Raw genomic sequence first — 16,094 nt, 5'->3', positions numbered from 1 at the left:
TCCAGAGCCTGGAAGGCCATGCTAGGGTTTTCTTCTTCATCCTCAGGGCTGTTGGAAAGTTTGGAAGATTTATAGGCTGGAGAGTGGCAAGATGAAATTTGGATTTTATGAAAATGATTAGTACAGAGAGGCAGCGAGCACTGCAGGGAGAATGAATGGGAAGTGGAGAAGACGACAGGTATGTCAGAAAGCAGAGGTGGCAGTTCTGCAATGAGGAAGATGGTGGTTCAAGTCATGGGTGGCCACTTCATTGTGGAGGAAACCGAGACTGTCAGGGGAATGTTTCCCTTGAGAAGCCATGTTAATGTTATGGCTGACTCTTCTTAGCTGTGGTTTAGGCCAGTGGCCTCTGTTAATTTTGCTTAGTTAAATTACACAGATGGTTTGGTTTTGCCCTAGAGGGGAGCAGTGATGCTGTTTTTATGGTGTTGTGCCCTCCTCCTTTTGAGAAAAAAAGTTTTATAGCATGTAATTCTGACCTATAACTTCTCAGAGTAATTGCAGAACACTAATTAGGCACTTCCTCTCTACAGTCTGCCAACACTTCATGCATTTATTAACTTAAGGTAGAGACATGTATTTTATCTATAAGATATCGAGGTCTCAATACATTGTGATGCTCTAGCAAGGTTTGCTGGTTATCTGGGTTATGTCCTATTTCTTTGGATTTTTTTCTAGTTAGAACTTTTCAGTATAAGCTACCATAAATTATGAAATGAATCACTTGCCTGATAACTTTCTGGTAGATGATTATAACAAAATAACATTTTCAGGCTAAAGAATAAAAGAGTTTGATAGAGTTCTTTATAATTAGGTTGTTAATGGCTTATATATTTTTTACATAATTACATACAAAACAATATTGATATAGGCATTCCTTAAGGTTTTTGTTTAAATCTGAAATATGTGGTTGTGTGGGTAAATATATAGGTATTCTTCTTCAGGTTCTCTGTTAGCTGTTTTTTTTTTTTTCAGTCTCATGAATTTAAATGACATTTGAATTATATAGAAGTTTGAAATAGATAGAAGTGATTAGTAATCCTTGAGTCGTGTTTTACCAGACAAGTAGATTGAATCTGGTCATTTTTTTCCTCAGAAGATAGGAATTGGGATGAAAGAAGGGTTAGAGAATCAATACATGTAAAGTAGCCAACTAGATTAAAAGAGTAATTATTGACTAAAATTTAGCAGTAGATAGCACTTCTCTGAATCCTCTCCTAAGATAAAAGAGAAAATAAGAGTGAAGTGTAGCATGTTTTTAAATAATGTAGTCGCATGAGACATTTTCACCAGGGTTCTATTCTCTCTGTATTTTGAGAAAACGAAGAGGCAGGCAAAATATTTGCCTACCAAATTATTATTAGAGATGAGGTCTCCCTGTGTTGCCCAGGCAGGAGCGTAGTGGCTATTCATGGGCATAATCATAGCTCACTGTAATCTCAAACTCCTGGGCCCAAGCGATCCTCCTGCCTCAGCCTCCCAGGTAGCTGGAATTACGGGTATATACCACCATGCCCGGCTCTACTTACTGAATTTTATAAAAATCCTGAAACAAGAAGTAAGAAGAGTTTTGACAATTGGCCTTTTTACTTTCCTACATTACTTGTGAACTTTTTCCCATGACTTAGGGAAGGCCACCTTTATATCCAGAAAGAAATCCCACATTATTGGATATTCTTTTGGTACTGCTTGGTTTCTCTACTGGCACATCTCTGTGCCCTTTTGGGTGATGTCTTCTTAGGTAATTTGCAGAGTAGAACTTCAGGGTCTTTGGGCTTCTTAAATGTCTTTGGGCTGATCATGAAGTATAGTATTACTATTTGTAGTAATGTACTTGTCTAGTGTAAATTAATTTTTAATAATTAACCTGTGCTAGTTAATTTGAAAATAGGTATTGGATTTATCATTAAAGTATTTCATTTTTCAAGTTAACTCCTGGGATGGTTTTATGGTGAGCGGTAAGTAAAGCAGATAGTATTTGCTGGGTACCAAGCTTTGTAGCATTTCACATTTTGTAAACTCAAAGGATGGAAACAATCAGTTTGAACTTCGATTGTATGTTTGAATAATACTGATTTTTTTTTCCTTTGTCATGAAATGTATAGTTTAAAAATGTGTATTTTTACTTTTTGAATAGGTAATGTATTTACATGGTTCTGATTTCAAAATATAGCAAAAAATAGCAATTTAGTTAAAAAATTACTATGTAGGAAGGTTTCCTCTTTATAATGCCTCTGTCTGCCTACTGTAAACTGATTTTGACTCACATCTTTAAATGATGCCTTTAGATCTGGGTGATCTTTTTGTATCAGAACAAATTTTATGTTTTTGTCTTTTTCACTAGTAAGCAGTGCATCTGTATTGACATTTTTGAGACCTACATTTTGAAACAACTAATGATCCTTGTGAATCTAGATCTGTATTTTAATAATCACACATGTAAGGATTCATATGTATTAGCCTTTCTTTGATGCTCTTTGTGCTCATATTTTCTCAATTTCTGTTTTCTTTGACTAAGGTGTAACGAGTTTAAAAATATTCTACATATGTGTCACTATAATCATGAGGTAGAGTTAGTTCTTAATCAGTTTCTCCCCCCTCCAAAATCCATTTAGCAGGAATTAATCAGTTTTTAAAGTACAGCTTCCCCAAAGCAACATGGTATCTCTTGGGAGATGACTAGTTTGGGCCAGATTTTAATTTCCTTTAGGAATTTAGCTCCTAAAAAAACAATTTATTCACTTGATTTAAAAATTATCAAGGAATTTTCAAATACATTTAAAGCGAAGAGAATACTGTATGAGTCCTTAGATGTGTGATTATTAAAATACAGATCCAGATTCACAGAGATCATAAGCTGTTTCAAAATTCCAGTCCGAAGGGAGTCAATTTGGATTCACTGCTTATTAGTTAAGACAACAATATAACATTTTGTCTGATGCGAAAAGAAATTGTTAAAAAAAAAAGTACAGAATAGTGCATATTGTACATCATCTTTTCTTTTTAAAGAAAATGAAACTATATGTTCATACACGCTTATATATGTTTAAAGTAACTTTGGAAGGATACAGCAGGAAACCAATAAAAGTGGTTTACCTGAGTTATTAGGAACAAGGTTGGAAGAAGACTTTGAGCTCTTTACCTTTTTTCTGAGGTTTATTTGTTGTTCTTGGCTATTTATTTATTTATTTTTAAGAGACAGGGTCTTGCTCTGTCACCTATAATGGAGTGCAGTGGTGGGATCATAGCTCACTGAACCCTTGAACTCCTAGGCTCAAGTGATCCTTGTTCCTCAGCCTTCCAAGTAGCTGGAACTACAGGCATGTGCCACCATGCCCAGCTTAATTTCTTATTTTTTGTAGTGATGACATCTCACTGTGTTGCACAGCCTGGTATTGAACTCCTGGCCTCAAATGATCCTCCCACCTCTGCCTCCCATACTGCTGGGAGGCATGAGCCATCACATCTGGACTTTTTTTTTTTTTTTTTTTTTTTAGCTTTTTGAACCATGTGAGTACTGTATTAACAATGAATTTAAATTTTGTTTAAAAATTTTTTTATTAAAAATTGATTTAAAAAGAAAATATAAAATTTACAACTTAAAAATATAGCACAATAATGGCTATTTTCCCAGGAAAACTTCTAGATTTAGGCTGAAGGTCCTTTGTGCCGCAGAAGTTGTGGACTGAAAGGAATGAGAAATGTGCTTTAAAGACTGTCTTCCTATCTTTGCCCCCAAGTGGCAGAGAGCTTATTTTGTTGTAACCTCTTTTTTTCTTTTTCTTCCCTCTTTTTTTTTCAAAGGCTGGTGGGGTAGCAGGTGTTTCTGTTGACTTGATATTATTTCCTCTGGATACCATTAAAACCAGGCTGCAGAGTCCCCAAGGATTTAATAAGGCTGGTGGTTTTCGTGGAATATATGCTGGTGTTCCTTCTGCTGCTATTGGATCCTTTCCTAATGGTAAAAAATTATATTCTCACTTCTGTAAAGCCAAGATAAGATGGGATTTTCAGAATGGTGTGTGGTCTTACCTCCATAGAATTCCTTGTGTGTTGAAGCTTATCTTCTAAATTTCCTTCTTTAACCTGGTGTCATTATTATTTTTTATTTATTTTAGTCAGGGTCTCACTTTGTCGCCCAGGTGGGAGTGCAGTGGTGAGATGATAGCTCACTGCAACCTTGACCTCCTGGGCTCAAGCAGTCCTCTTGCCTCAGCCCCCTAAGTAGCTGGGATTACAGGCGTGCACCACCACGCCCAGCTAATTTTTGTATTTTTTGTAGAGAATGGGTTTTGCCGTGTTGTCTAGGCTGGTCTTGAACTCCTAGGCTCAAGCAGTCTGCCCATCTTAGGCTCCCAAAGTGCTGGGATTATAGTGGGCATGAGCCACTGTGATGGGCCTAACCCATTATTTTTGAATCAGATACTGTTATAGATTCCATTTCAATATATTTGTAGTAGAGAAAAAAAGCAATCTTTTAAAAATTGTTTTTGTTGTTAAAATTTCCAGCTAGAATCCTTAAAGTGTTATTTTAATGTTGTGATTCTTCAGAACAATCATTCTCAACTTTGCCTGCACATTAGAATCTATTGGGAAGCCTTAAAAAATACTGATGTCCTGTGTCATCCTAGAAGTTTAATTGGTCTAGGCTTTGCCTGGGTGTCAGGAGTTTTAATAACTTCCAAGGTGACTGGGCTGTGAAGCCAAGTTTGATAATAGCTGCTTTGGAGCGTCTTAGAGAGCAGGTGAACCTAAGAGGCATTAAACATTTCTATCCTAATTAAATTGCTCTTAGATGATGCAAGTGTTTCTCATTAATGTTCTCCTGGATACTGTCCTTCCAGTGTCTTTTGTTTTGGTTCTGAAGTCATGTTATGTGACTTATGACGCTCTTACTCCTTTAGTCAATGTAATCTGTTTTGTTTAATCTGCTTCTTGGTATACTGTTTGCAGATACTTATTTTAATTGTGTACTTTCGGGTGCCACTAGAGGCATCCGAAAGTAAACTAAAGCAACAAAACAAAAAATCACCACACATAAGACACACCCACAAAACCACAGCTCTAGAAGATTCTTAAATTCTGGGGATTGCTTTCGTTTTTCGCAGGATGATTCATGAGAATTTTTTTCTCTTATGTTAACGTGACATTTAAATGTTCAGTCTGTGAGCATAGCATTCATATAAAGATTTGTAGTGCAAAGAGAAAAACAGTATTTCTGTTTCTTTTTTCTCCTGCCCTTCCCCATCCCCCAGCCATCATTAGAATGGCAAACTGTTTTGGGCATCCTTCCATTTTTGTGTACTTTAATACTCTGAGTAATTGTAACAAGTTGTTAACTGAGCATCCACTCCATGCCAAGCATAGTTTTAAGTATGTGAGAGGGGCATGGGTTCCCCAATTTGTCCACTTTGGAATCACCTGATTACTGAAGAGCTTAAACAAATACAGTTGACCCTTGAACAATGTGGCGGTTAGGGGTGTCGACCCCCTGTGCAGTCAAAAATCAGAATATAACTTTTGACTCCCCCAAAACTTAACTACTGATAGCCTGCCGCTGTCTTAATGATAGCATAAACAGTTGATTAACACATACTTTGTATGTGTGTTAAGATATGTATTAACACATATTTATGTGTTTTTTTTATTATTTTTTGAGACAGAGTCCTGCTCTGTCACCCCCCAGGCTGGAGTGCAGTGGCGCCATCTCAGGTTACTGCAGCCTCCACCTCTTGGGTTTAAGCAATTCTCCTGCTTCAGCCTCCTGAGTAGCTGGGATTACAGGCACACGCCACCACACCCGGCTAATTTTTTAATTTTTAGTAGAGACAGGGTTTCACCATGTTATCCTGATGTCATGTGATCCGCCTGCCTTGGCCTCCCAAAGTGCTGGGATTACAGGTGTGAGCCACTGTGCCTGGCAAATGTTTTATATACTGTATTCTTACAATCGGGTAAGCTAGAGAAAAAATACTAAGAAAATCATAAAGAAGAGAAAACATATATTCAGTTAAGTGGAAGTGGATCATCATAAAGGTCTTCATGTTGAGTAGGCTGAGGAGGAGGAGGAAGAAGAGGAATTGGTTTTGGTGTCTCAGGGGTGGCAGAGGCAGAAGAAGTAGAGGAGGTGGAAGGGGAGACGAGAAGCAGGCTCACATAGTGTAACTTTATGGAACTATATCATAGTTTCTGTCTCACCTTTTTGCTGTTTCATTTCTCTAAAAATGATTCTATATGGTACCAATCCTTTCACCATTTGCTTTAGTTTCAGTGCCCATATTGTATAGAAGGGTCCTTGTCATAAAAGAAGTCAAAAGCAGTCTTTAATAGTCAGACCCTTTCTGCTAGATTGTCTAATGTTATTTTCTTTTCTGGCATTCCTTCTACATCTTCTCCCTCGTCATTTGACACTGGTTTGGAAGCACTTATCTCCACCAAGTTGTCTTCTGTTAATTCCTCTGGTGTGGTATCTGTTAGCTCTTGAATTTAAGATCTATATTTTAAAACCTTTCACCCCCAACCTTTTTTTTTTTTTTTTGCCACATCCACAATCTCTTATATGGTTTTCTTGATTGGCTCTGTCATGAATACTGTGAAAAATTTGCCTACTTCTCTTCTTACTAATAAATGTCCTTGGTGAAATTTTTCTTTTCCCAGAATAGGGCACTTTCATCTGCATTAGAAATCTATTCAGGCACATGTCCTTTCTCCTCAATAATTTACTTAATGGCAGCTGGGAACTTGTTTACTGACTCATGCATGGCAGAAGCTGCCTCTCCTGTTATCTTGACATTTTAAAGCCAAATCTTTTTCCAAAATCATCAAACCATCCTTGGCTGGCATTAACTTCTTCAGCTTTAGATCTTTCAACTTCCTTTTGTTTGATCTTGTCATGAAATGACTTTGCTGTTTCTCAAATCATTTTAGAGATAATAAGTATGCCTTTATTATAGCAATCCTTTACCCACATAAAAGCTGCATTTTCAAAACAAGAAAAAAGGTACTTTACAGGAAGCACAAAGTTTTCATGCCTGCTGGCATAGCTGCAGCGATGGGTTAATGAGTTTCGTTTCTTTTTTTTTTTAAAACAGCGGTTTAAGCTGGATTCATTCATCTTGAAATGGCTGGCAGCCACAGCTTCAGGTTTCAGTCTGTGGTACCTAACAAGCAATTTGACTTTTTCTTGTAATGTCATGACTCCTTTCTGCTTCTTAGGAGCTTTCTTGTAATGTCATCACTTCCAGCATCACTAGCGGCACTTCGTGTGGGTCTTATGGTGTTATTCAGAGTTTGTGGTATGGCACTAACCACAACAAAAAATACATAAGAACTGGGAGAGGTCCTTTTGTACTGTGATAGGCAATTTATTGGGGTGATGAACTGCTCGTGTGGAGATAATTAGTGTCACATGGTGTTTTAAGTAGATACTCGGCAACACCTGAACTCACTATAATAGCAAGAGGAGGTGGCAAAGAGATTACTACAGTAGTATAGTATGTGCTACAGTTAATTTTGTGCAGTTATGATTTAACACTATACCTTTTTTTAGCCCCTGAGACCAGGTCTCACTCCATTGCCCAGACTGGAGTGCAGTGGCGTGATCTTGGCCCACTGCAACCTCAACCTCCCAGGCTCAGGTGATCCTCCCACCTCAGTCTCCCAAGTAGCTGAGATTACAGGTGTGGGCGACCACACCTGGCTAATTATTTATTTTTTTGTAGAGATAGGCTTTCTCCATGTTGTCCAGGCTGGTCTTGAACTCCTGAGCTTAAGCCTCAGCCTCCCAAAGTGCTGGGATTACTGATGTGGGCCACTGTGCCTGGCCCATCTTTACATTTGTTTACATTTCTCTCAACTATGAATGATGTGCTATGTGGTTTGTGTTTGTAAGTTTTGATGAATTTTAACTTTTTATATTTTATGTTAGTAAATGATAAAATAGGCTAGTATCTAAATATATTTTATGTGTTCGTGACATGGCTAGCCTTTTCTTTTTTTTTTTTGAGACAGAGTCTCGCTCTTTCACCCAGGCTGGACTGCAGTGGCGTAATCTCGGCTTATTGTAAGCTCCGCCTCCTAGGTTCACGCCGTTCTCCTGCCTCAGCCTCCCGAGTAGCTGGGACTACAGGCACCTGGCACCACGCCTGGCTAATTTTTTTTGTATTTTTAGTAGAGACGGGGTTTCACCATGTTAGCCAAGGATGGTCTTGATCTCCTGACCTCGTGATCCACCTGCCTCGTCCTCCCAAAGTGCTGGGACTACAGACGTGAGCCACTGTACCTGGCCACCTTTTCTTAATTTTTTGGTATTTCTAGGCTATGTGGTTCATCTATAAGTTTGTTCAAATTATCACGAATCTCCAAAAATTTTTCCAATATATTTATTGAAAAAAGCCATGTATAAGTGGACCTGTGCATTTAAAGTGCACAGGTTCACTTTAAATAAAGTGTTCAAGTAAAGTGTTCAAGGATCACTTGTACTGGTGCTTGCCACCCAACCCTACACATTGTGACTTAATTGGTCTGAGGTGTGGCCTGGGCATTGGATGTTATAAAAAAAATCCCAAGATGATTCTTAAATTCATACAAGTTTGAGAACATCTGAACTAGGGAATTGCAAAGAAACATGTCACTGAGTCCCTGTCTTTTGGTCACCATTTTTTATGGTATCTCTACACTCATTCTTCTAAAGATCTTTTTCTCTTACATATTGCATATAAAGATTATTGTGGGGAGATGTACAGTTAGCTGTAGTGCATAGGTTACATAGTGATGTCATTAAGATCACAGGTTTTACATTCTTCCCTCAGGAGTTTACATATATAATGTGGTTTTGAATTATTATTATTATTATTTTTGCCATCCACCAAACTTTAGTGAATGGGAGATGCTAGGGAAAAGTCAGAGTACCAGGGTTCAAAAATAGCCTTGTTTTACTGCCAAGTTTGAATGAATTGGACTTCTATGTGTGGTGTCTTTTTTCTTTTGCTATTGGTTACGGTTTTAATCTAAGTACAGAACTTCACTGTAGTTGATCATCAGTGGATGTGGATGTTTTTGTAAACCTATGCTGCAGGAGTGAGGGGTTGGGGTGGGGCTAGAGGGGACCAAAGATGGAAAGAGGTGAAGAGAAGACCATGTTTAGGAGCCTTACTCCCTATTTCAAAGGGAATGTAGAGAAAGCATAGCTTTTTTTTTTTAAGAACCAGGAGAAACTATAGGCATCAGATTGCCCAGCCCTTATTCTTTGCTTTAACTTGTCCAGCCCCCAACTTGGAACCTGACTGTATTGACATTTGCAGTTAGTAGAGGCCTTCTTGGATGCCACTTGGAGGGTGGAGGGAGGTTTGGAACTTATATTCTTAAAGAACCTTGTATGTTACAAAAGAAGCCATAAAGTCAGGTAAAGTTGAGGTGGTTAACCATGAAATGGAGGAAGTTTTACCACTGTCTCTTTTCTTGGGGGTTAGGAGGGTAGGATGTAGAGTGGCAGAACTTAACAGCTGAATGCAATTAGAGGTATTATAGCTGTACATTTAGTAAGTGGGCTGAAGTGGGAAAAATCATATGAAGAAACACAAATGGGAATAGACTTGTGTTAACCAGGTAAAACTACCTGAACTGGTCATTATTCATTCATGGACAGAGTGCCTCTTCATTTAGCCTGGTGTATATTTGTTAGCATGTGAAGATCCTTTACAAGCTTTTGTTGACTTTGGAGAACTGATTTTCACCATCAAGCTGTTTTCCTTAGTGTTTCAGAGTTTGTGACATGTTCAAATGCCCTTCAGAAGATGAATTTGTCATTCCTTTATCTCTTGTGCCTTATCTTTTATCCAACTGATAAACATTTTTTGATTAACAGTACATAGAAAGTTTTAAAGCCCTCATGTGCAGCTATGATTAGTTCATGGTGATGGGGGTAGCTTTTTAGAGATTTTAATTAAATGGTTGATGTTTTCTTGATGTAAAAGTGAATTCATGCAGTAAAAAATAGCCATGATTATTTTGAGTAACCAGCAATAAAACATTATAGAATAGACATTTTCTTTAAGTTAAAGTATGTTTGCAATTTTAACCTGTTTATTCATCAATGTAGTTGATTGTTTTATGGCCATCCATAATGATATTTTGGATCACAGAAATTCATATCCTTTTCTAAAGTTGACTTTAAAAATGTTTAAGTAATTTGTCAGTACAACACGGTAAGTGCTAGATTAGCGCTTATGCTCCCTCAGGGTAGGCGTTATATTGTCTGCATTTCTGTAAGTCTAAGATGAGGCAAGTAACATGGCCTCAGTAAATTCTGAAAGAGTGAGGGTAGGAAAAAAAGATATGTGCTTATCACCTTTTCTGTTATCTCATAATTTAATAATTATTGTCATACCTTTTGAGAAACATGTTTCTTAACTGTTTGAATATATGTTTAAACTTTGTGAAAGACTGGCTTGTTTTAAATTTCAGCTGCTGCATTTTTTGTCACCTATGAATATGTGAAGTGGTTTTTGCATACTGATTCATCTTCATATTTGACACCTATGAAACATATGTTGGCTGCCTCTGCTGGAGAAGTGGTAAGTAACAAGTTTTGTGTATAAAATACTTTAGAAATGCACATCATGCATGTATTTTCAGTACATATTTATTTCATTTTTTAAAAATTATTTTTAAATTATGGAAGTCATAAATGGCAATAAACGTAAATGGATTAAATATGACAGTTAGAAGATAGAGCCTGACAACTAAAAGATAGAGGCTTATATAGGACAGAAGAAGAATTCTAGCTATGTGTAATTTACAAGAGACAGATCTAAAACATATGGAAAAAAGACAAAGAGTGGAAGAAAATATCCATTCGAATTGTGACAGCTTTGTATTGTGTCAGCATAGCTGAGCTGGAACTACTTTTCCGAGAATTTCCTTTCCAAAATAGTTTCAGTTTGGGTCAGCCACAAGAGAAATTTGCATGTTCTTTGTAAGGTAGAAGTGAAGAGCTATATTTATGCTCAGAAGGTTGGTATATGGTCAGGCACTGTTGCAGCTCACACACCCTGTCACTGACTTGGCTGTATCACCATGTTGGCATTTGGCTTCCAGCTTCTCCAGCTCCCACTGGATCTTCTCCCTCAGCTTCTCCAAATTCTAGGTCAGATTTGTGGGCTCTGTGATGAAGGGTGCCAGCTTATACTGCAAGTTCTCTGTCACAGGTTGGTGAGGAATAAATGTGACTTCCAGTCTGTCCTTGTTCTTCCCCCACTTCACATCCATCTTTCCTTCCCTGTTGCCCGTCCTTTGATTTCTATCCCAACACTGGATGCAGAAGCAACAGCCCTATGCAAACTGCTTGATTAGCTCCCATAATTGCTGGTCACATCTCTATAATCCTTATCACTCATAGTGGTTTTGCTTCTGTGATGAAACCTTAACTGATAGAGAAATACTAATTGAAAAAGAGTTTGTGGAATAATATTAATATTAGGAAAAAATACGTAAGGCAAAAAATGAAGAGATCAGTGCATAATGATACCGGAACAGTTCTTTCAGGAGATGTAACAAGCCTGAATGTGCACTGAATAACATAGTCTCAAAACATATAAAGCAAAAACTGACAGAATTTTACAGAGAAATGAACAAAACTATAGTCTTAGTTGGAGATAGTCACATCTCTCTCTCAAAGCAGGCATAAACTTACTAAGGCCATAGAAGATTTGAATAACACAATGACAAGATTGGTCTATTGATATATGGAAAACTTTGCACCCAACAAGTAAAGAAGATAGACTTTTTCAAGCATAATTGGAACTTAATGAAAATAACAATAGCCCACAGGGCCAGTTTTAGTGAATACTGCAGAGACAGTGTCATTACGGATCATTAGTTGTGTCATTATAATGAAGTAAAATTGGAAACAGTGACAAAAAATAGGCAGTCTGTTCCTACCATGTGTTTAAAAAACAAACTCTTGGCTGGGCGTGGTGGCTCACGCCTGTAATCCCAGCACTTTGGGAGGCCGAGGTGGGCGGAGCATGAGGTCAGGAGATCGAGACCATCCTGGCTAACACGGTGAAACCCCGTCTCTACTAAAAATACAAAAAAAAATTAGCCAGGTGTGGTGGCGGGTGCCTGTAGTCCCAGCTACTTGGGAGGCTGAGGCAGGAGAATGGTGTGAACCCGGGAGGCAGAGCTTGCAGTGAGCCGAGATCAAGCCACTGCACTCCAGCCTGCGTGACAGAGCGAGACTCTGTCTCAAAAAAACAAAAAACAAACAAAAACACAAAACAAACTCTTTTGTAAATAATTTCAGTCAAAGTAGAACACAATACTGTAAGTGGTAAGTGTAAGTGATATTTATTTTTGTTTTTATTTTTGAAGAGATGGGGGTCTCATTATGTTTTCCAGACTGGTCTCGAACTCCTGGCCTCATGTAGTCCTCCTGACTCAGCCTCCCAAAGTACTGGGATCATAGGCATGACACACTGTGCCTAGCTGAAAGTGATGTTTTAAACCGAAATCATAAACACAGTTATGATTTAAAAAAACCCAAAACCTCAAAACTAATGCAGAGGAGAAATGTATAATACAAATAAAAGTTTCTTCATTCCCTTCATTAACTTATCTTTCTCCCTACCCCTTCTGCACAATACTGAGGGAAAGCCTTGTCTGTTGCTTATTAGTGGTGTTTTCAAATCACACAGCCTGGTATTCATGCAGTCTTATTAAACCCCCAGCCTTGTGATGGGCATAACAGAAATGGACAACGCAATGAAGATAAAGGTCTTACGTTTGTAAGCCTTTTATGAAATCACACTTTTCTTTGTAATTAGAAAAATAATGGCATATGTTTACATAGTAAACTTGGGAAATGAATTAACCTTTATAACATTTACATTAAAAAATTGTGTTATATTGTGAATTTGTTTTTGATGCACTTTTTTTCTTCGGGAAGTTTGAACAAGAATCTACAAACTGCTTAGTAACCTAATATTCCTTGCTTAAGAATATAGTGAATTGGGGATATGGAAAGAGAGGTAACAGAAAAGTAAAAATTAACATAAAGAAGATTTTTTTTTAAAGAAACCAGCTTTATTGAGATACAGTTCACCCATTTAAAGTGTACAATTCAGTGGTTTACACCATATTCACAGAGTTGTACAACCATTGCCAGCGTCCATTTTAAAACATCTCTCCCCAAAGGAAGCCCTTACCCATTGCAGTCACAATGCCCATTTCACCCCAACCCTCCCCACTCCTAGGCAGCCACTGGTCTACTTTCTATCTTTATGAATTTGCCTATTTTGGACATTTGATATAATGGAATCCTACAATATGTGGTCTTTTGTTACTGACTTTTTTCAGCTAGTGTAGTGTTTTCCAGGTTCATCTGTGTTGTAGCATCTGTTAGTACTTCATTTCTTTTTAAAATTAATTTTGGTGATTATGTCCTGACACACAGTCTTATTACATGCAGTTAGTTTGGAGTATATATGCTTACATTTGTTGACACGTTGTTGAGAGCAAGCAACAAAAAAAGAACCTGGCCACTTCATTTCACCTGGGGCCATCTTGCCTGAAAACTAGTTTACCATGTTGAAGGGCAGGCTTTCTTAGTTTATAAACTTTCTGTCCAAAAAAATAGAAAGTGATTTAAGAGGTAGGGCAAATAGTAGCTGTTAGATTTCTCATGTTAATCATACACCTTTTTATTTGTAGAAAGTCCTGTATATTCTAATGCTCCTAGTATCTGTAACTAGTGTTTTAAAAAATTGGAGCCTTGGAAAAGGCTCCAAGTTTCTAAGATTTCCAAATATTATGTTATAACATTTGATATGTGAACTGTTAGGCATGGGAGGTGGGGTAGGTAGACTTTAGAATTAGGAAACAAGTATCCGTGCGACTGGAGATACAACAGATAAGGACATTCTTACCTGCATTGTGTCTCTTGGGGGTTCTCTGGTCCCTGAGCTGGTAAGGCCAAATATCAAACACCTGTTTATAGTTTCTATGGAGCTGGGCTTTTGGTAATTTGCCCATGTTGGCTTCAGACTCTTGGCCTCAAGTGATCCTCAGTAGCTGAGACTACAGATGTGCGCCACCAGGCCTGGCAATTCCTACAGAATTTTTTTTTTTTTATTTTGTTTGAGATGGAGTCTTGCTCTGTCGCCCAGGCTGGAGTGCAGTGGCACAATCTCGGCTCACTGCAACCTCCGCCTCCCGGGTTCACGCCATTCTCCTGCCTCAGGCTCCTGAGTAGCTGGAACTACAGGTGTCTGCCACCATGCCCGGCTAGTTTTTAGTGTTTTTAGTAGAGATGGGATTTCATCGTGTTAGCCAGGATGGTCTCCAATTCCTGACCTCATGATCCTCCCACCTCGGCCTCCCAAAGTGCTGGGATTACGGTGTCTGCCACTGCACTGGGCCCCTAGAGAATCTTAAGAGGACAGTTGGTCAGCAGTGGGTACATAGATTGAGGACTTTCCACATGAAATACTTCTTGATGTTGACTATTTAAATATAAATGTATATATATATGCACACACACGCACACACACACATATTTACAAATGAATGAATGATGGGGTCTCACTCTGTCACCCAGGCTGGAGTGCAGTGACGTGGTCATAGCTTCTGTAGCCTATAACTTCTGGGCTCACGTGATCCTCTCACTTTAGTCTCCTGAGTAGCTGGGACTGTCGGCAAATGCCACTATGCCTGGCTAATTTTTTAAAACAATTTTGTAAAGATGGGGTCTTACTATGTTGCCCAGGCTAGTCTTGAACTCCTGGCTTCAAGCAGTTCTTCCACTGTGGCCTTGCAAAGTGCTATAATCCAGACACGAGACACTGCACCCTGCCAATATTGACCTAAATGGACTTTAAATTCAGTTATGGTTTAGTATGCTGAAAAGTTTGCCAAATTTATGAAGTTTGTGGAACTATTGGTTCTGATGCTCTAATAATCTTTGAACTTAAACTTCCTGAAGCCATTCAGTATGAATTTTCTCAATAAATGCTTATATACATATTACGCCTTTCTTTTTTTAGTAACCTGTTTTAGTCTCATAGAAGATAAACTTTTGGTTTCAGATTCATGCAAGTATGGTTGCTAAGATTAAGGGAAACCAACAGGTGAATTTAGAGGAGATAAATTTTTATTTGTAAAATAAAAAGAAATAGGAATAGAAAACATTTATAGCTGTCAATGCTCAGAAAGGTATAGTAACCTAGATAGAGATTATAAGAAATACTTTAGTGCAGTCATTATTCTGTAACACATTTGCTTTGATAGATTATTATGTTAGACAGATTTGTCAGAAACAATAACATATTTTGTTTGTATTGAATATAGCCACAGTTACTTTCTTGTAGCAACTATTAAAGAAACTTAGAAACAAAAGAACACTGCCAAAATAATAACCATTCCCTGTAGCAACAGCTTGATTAAAACTTAATGATGAATCAATAAAACTATAATTACAACCTTCTACCTTATGTTTGCAATTTAGAATACAGTAAAATCAATCAAATAAGATTTAACATGTAACAATAGCAAGAGGGGTCCCGCTTGTGCCATTTTTATTAGGAAGATTGCTATGCCAAATCTCTAAATCCCTACCTCAATAATTTTCCAGCTCAGTTTTCATCACACACAGAAAAAGCCCTTTGGGAAGCAGAATCTGTAATTAGATCAAAGGTTAGGTCAGGTTTACTTTAACGCTACATATGCTATAACATTCTAGTGGTAGCGATTTTCTTTTCTTAAAAGATTTCAAGATTTGACTTGTTGTATCTTATCCTACTTTTGTCTTTATTCGTATTGTCAGAAATGAAAAAAACATTGAAATTTCTTCACCCTTCAAAGCAGCAACACTGTGAATGTAATGTATGTTCATAGGTGACATGTACATGTCCTCATACACTTCGATGCTGGTAGAGTGTCCTTTTCAAGTGTCCTTTACAGTCCTGTTCTGACTTGGGATTGAAAAAGCTAGGAAATAAATGATATCATGTTTTGTAAATGTTTTTCTCACAGCCTCTAACAGTACTTCCCCAGGAAGGCCCAACGAGCATCTGCCCATACTTCACCATCAATTGTGT

At 37.8% G+C, this 16,094-nt stretch overlaps 1 protein-coding gene across 2 annotated transcripts in view; it reads left to right on the top strand.

Moving 5' to 3' along the window:
* Positions 1-16,094, top strand: part of SLC25A26 (solute carrier family 25 member 26) — a 166,930-nt gene that overhangs the window by 14,003 nt on the left and 136,833 nt on the right. Inside the window, exons 3-4 of one of the 2 annotated variants that reach the window (XM_054551905.1) lie at positions 3,805-3,961; positions 10,465-10,574. In XM_054551905.1, coding sequence (XP_054407880.1) covers positions 3,805-3,961; positions 10,465-10,574 — 267 coding nt within the window. The remainder of the gene's footprint in view (positions 1-3,804; positions 3,962-10,464; positions 10,575-16,094) is intronic. The other variant, XM_009238824.4, reaches the window with a different exon arrangement.

This window comes from Pongo abelii, chromosome 2 (genome assembly GCF_028885655.2).
Source record: "Pongo abelii isolate AG06213 chromosome 2, NHGRI_mPonAbe1-v2.0_pri, whole genome shotgun sequence".
Taxonomy (NCBI): domain Eukaryota; kingdom Metazoa; phylum Chordata; class Mammalia; order Primates; family Hominidae; genus Pongo; species Pongo abelii.
This window is presented reverse-complemented; position numbering and strand designations above follow the sequence as displayed.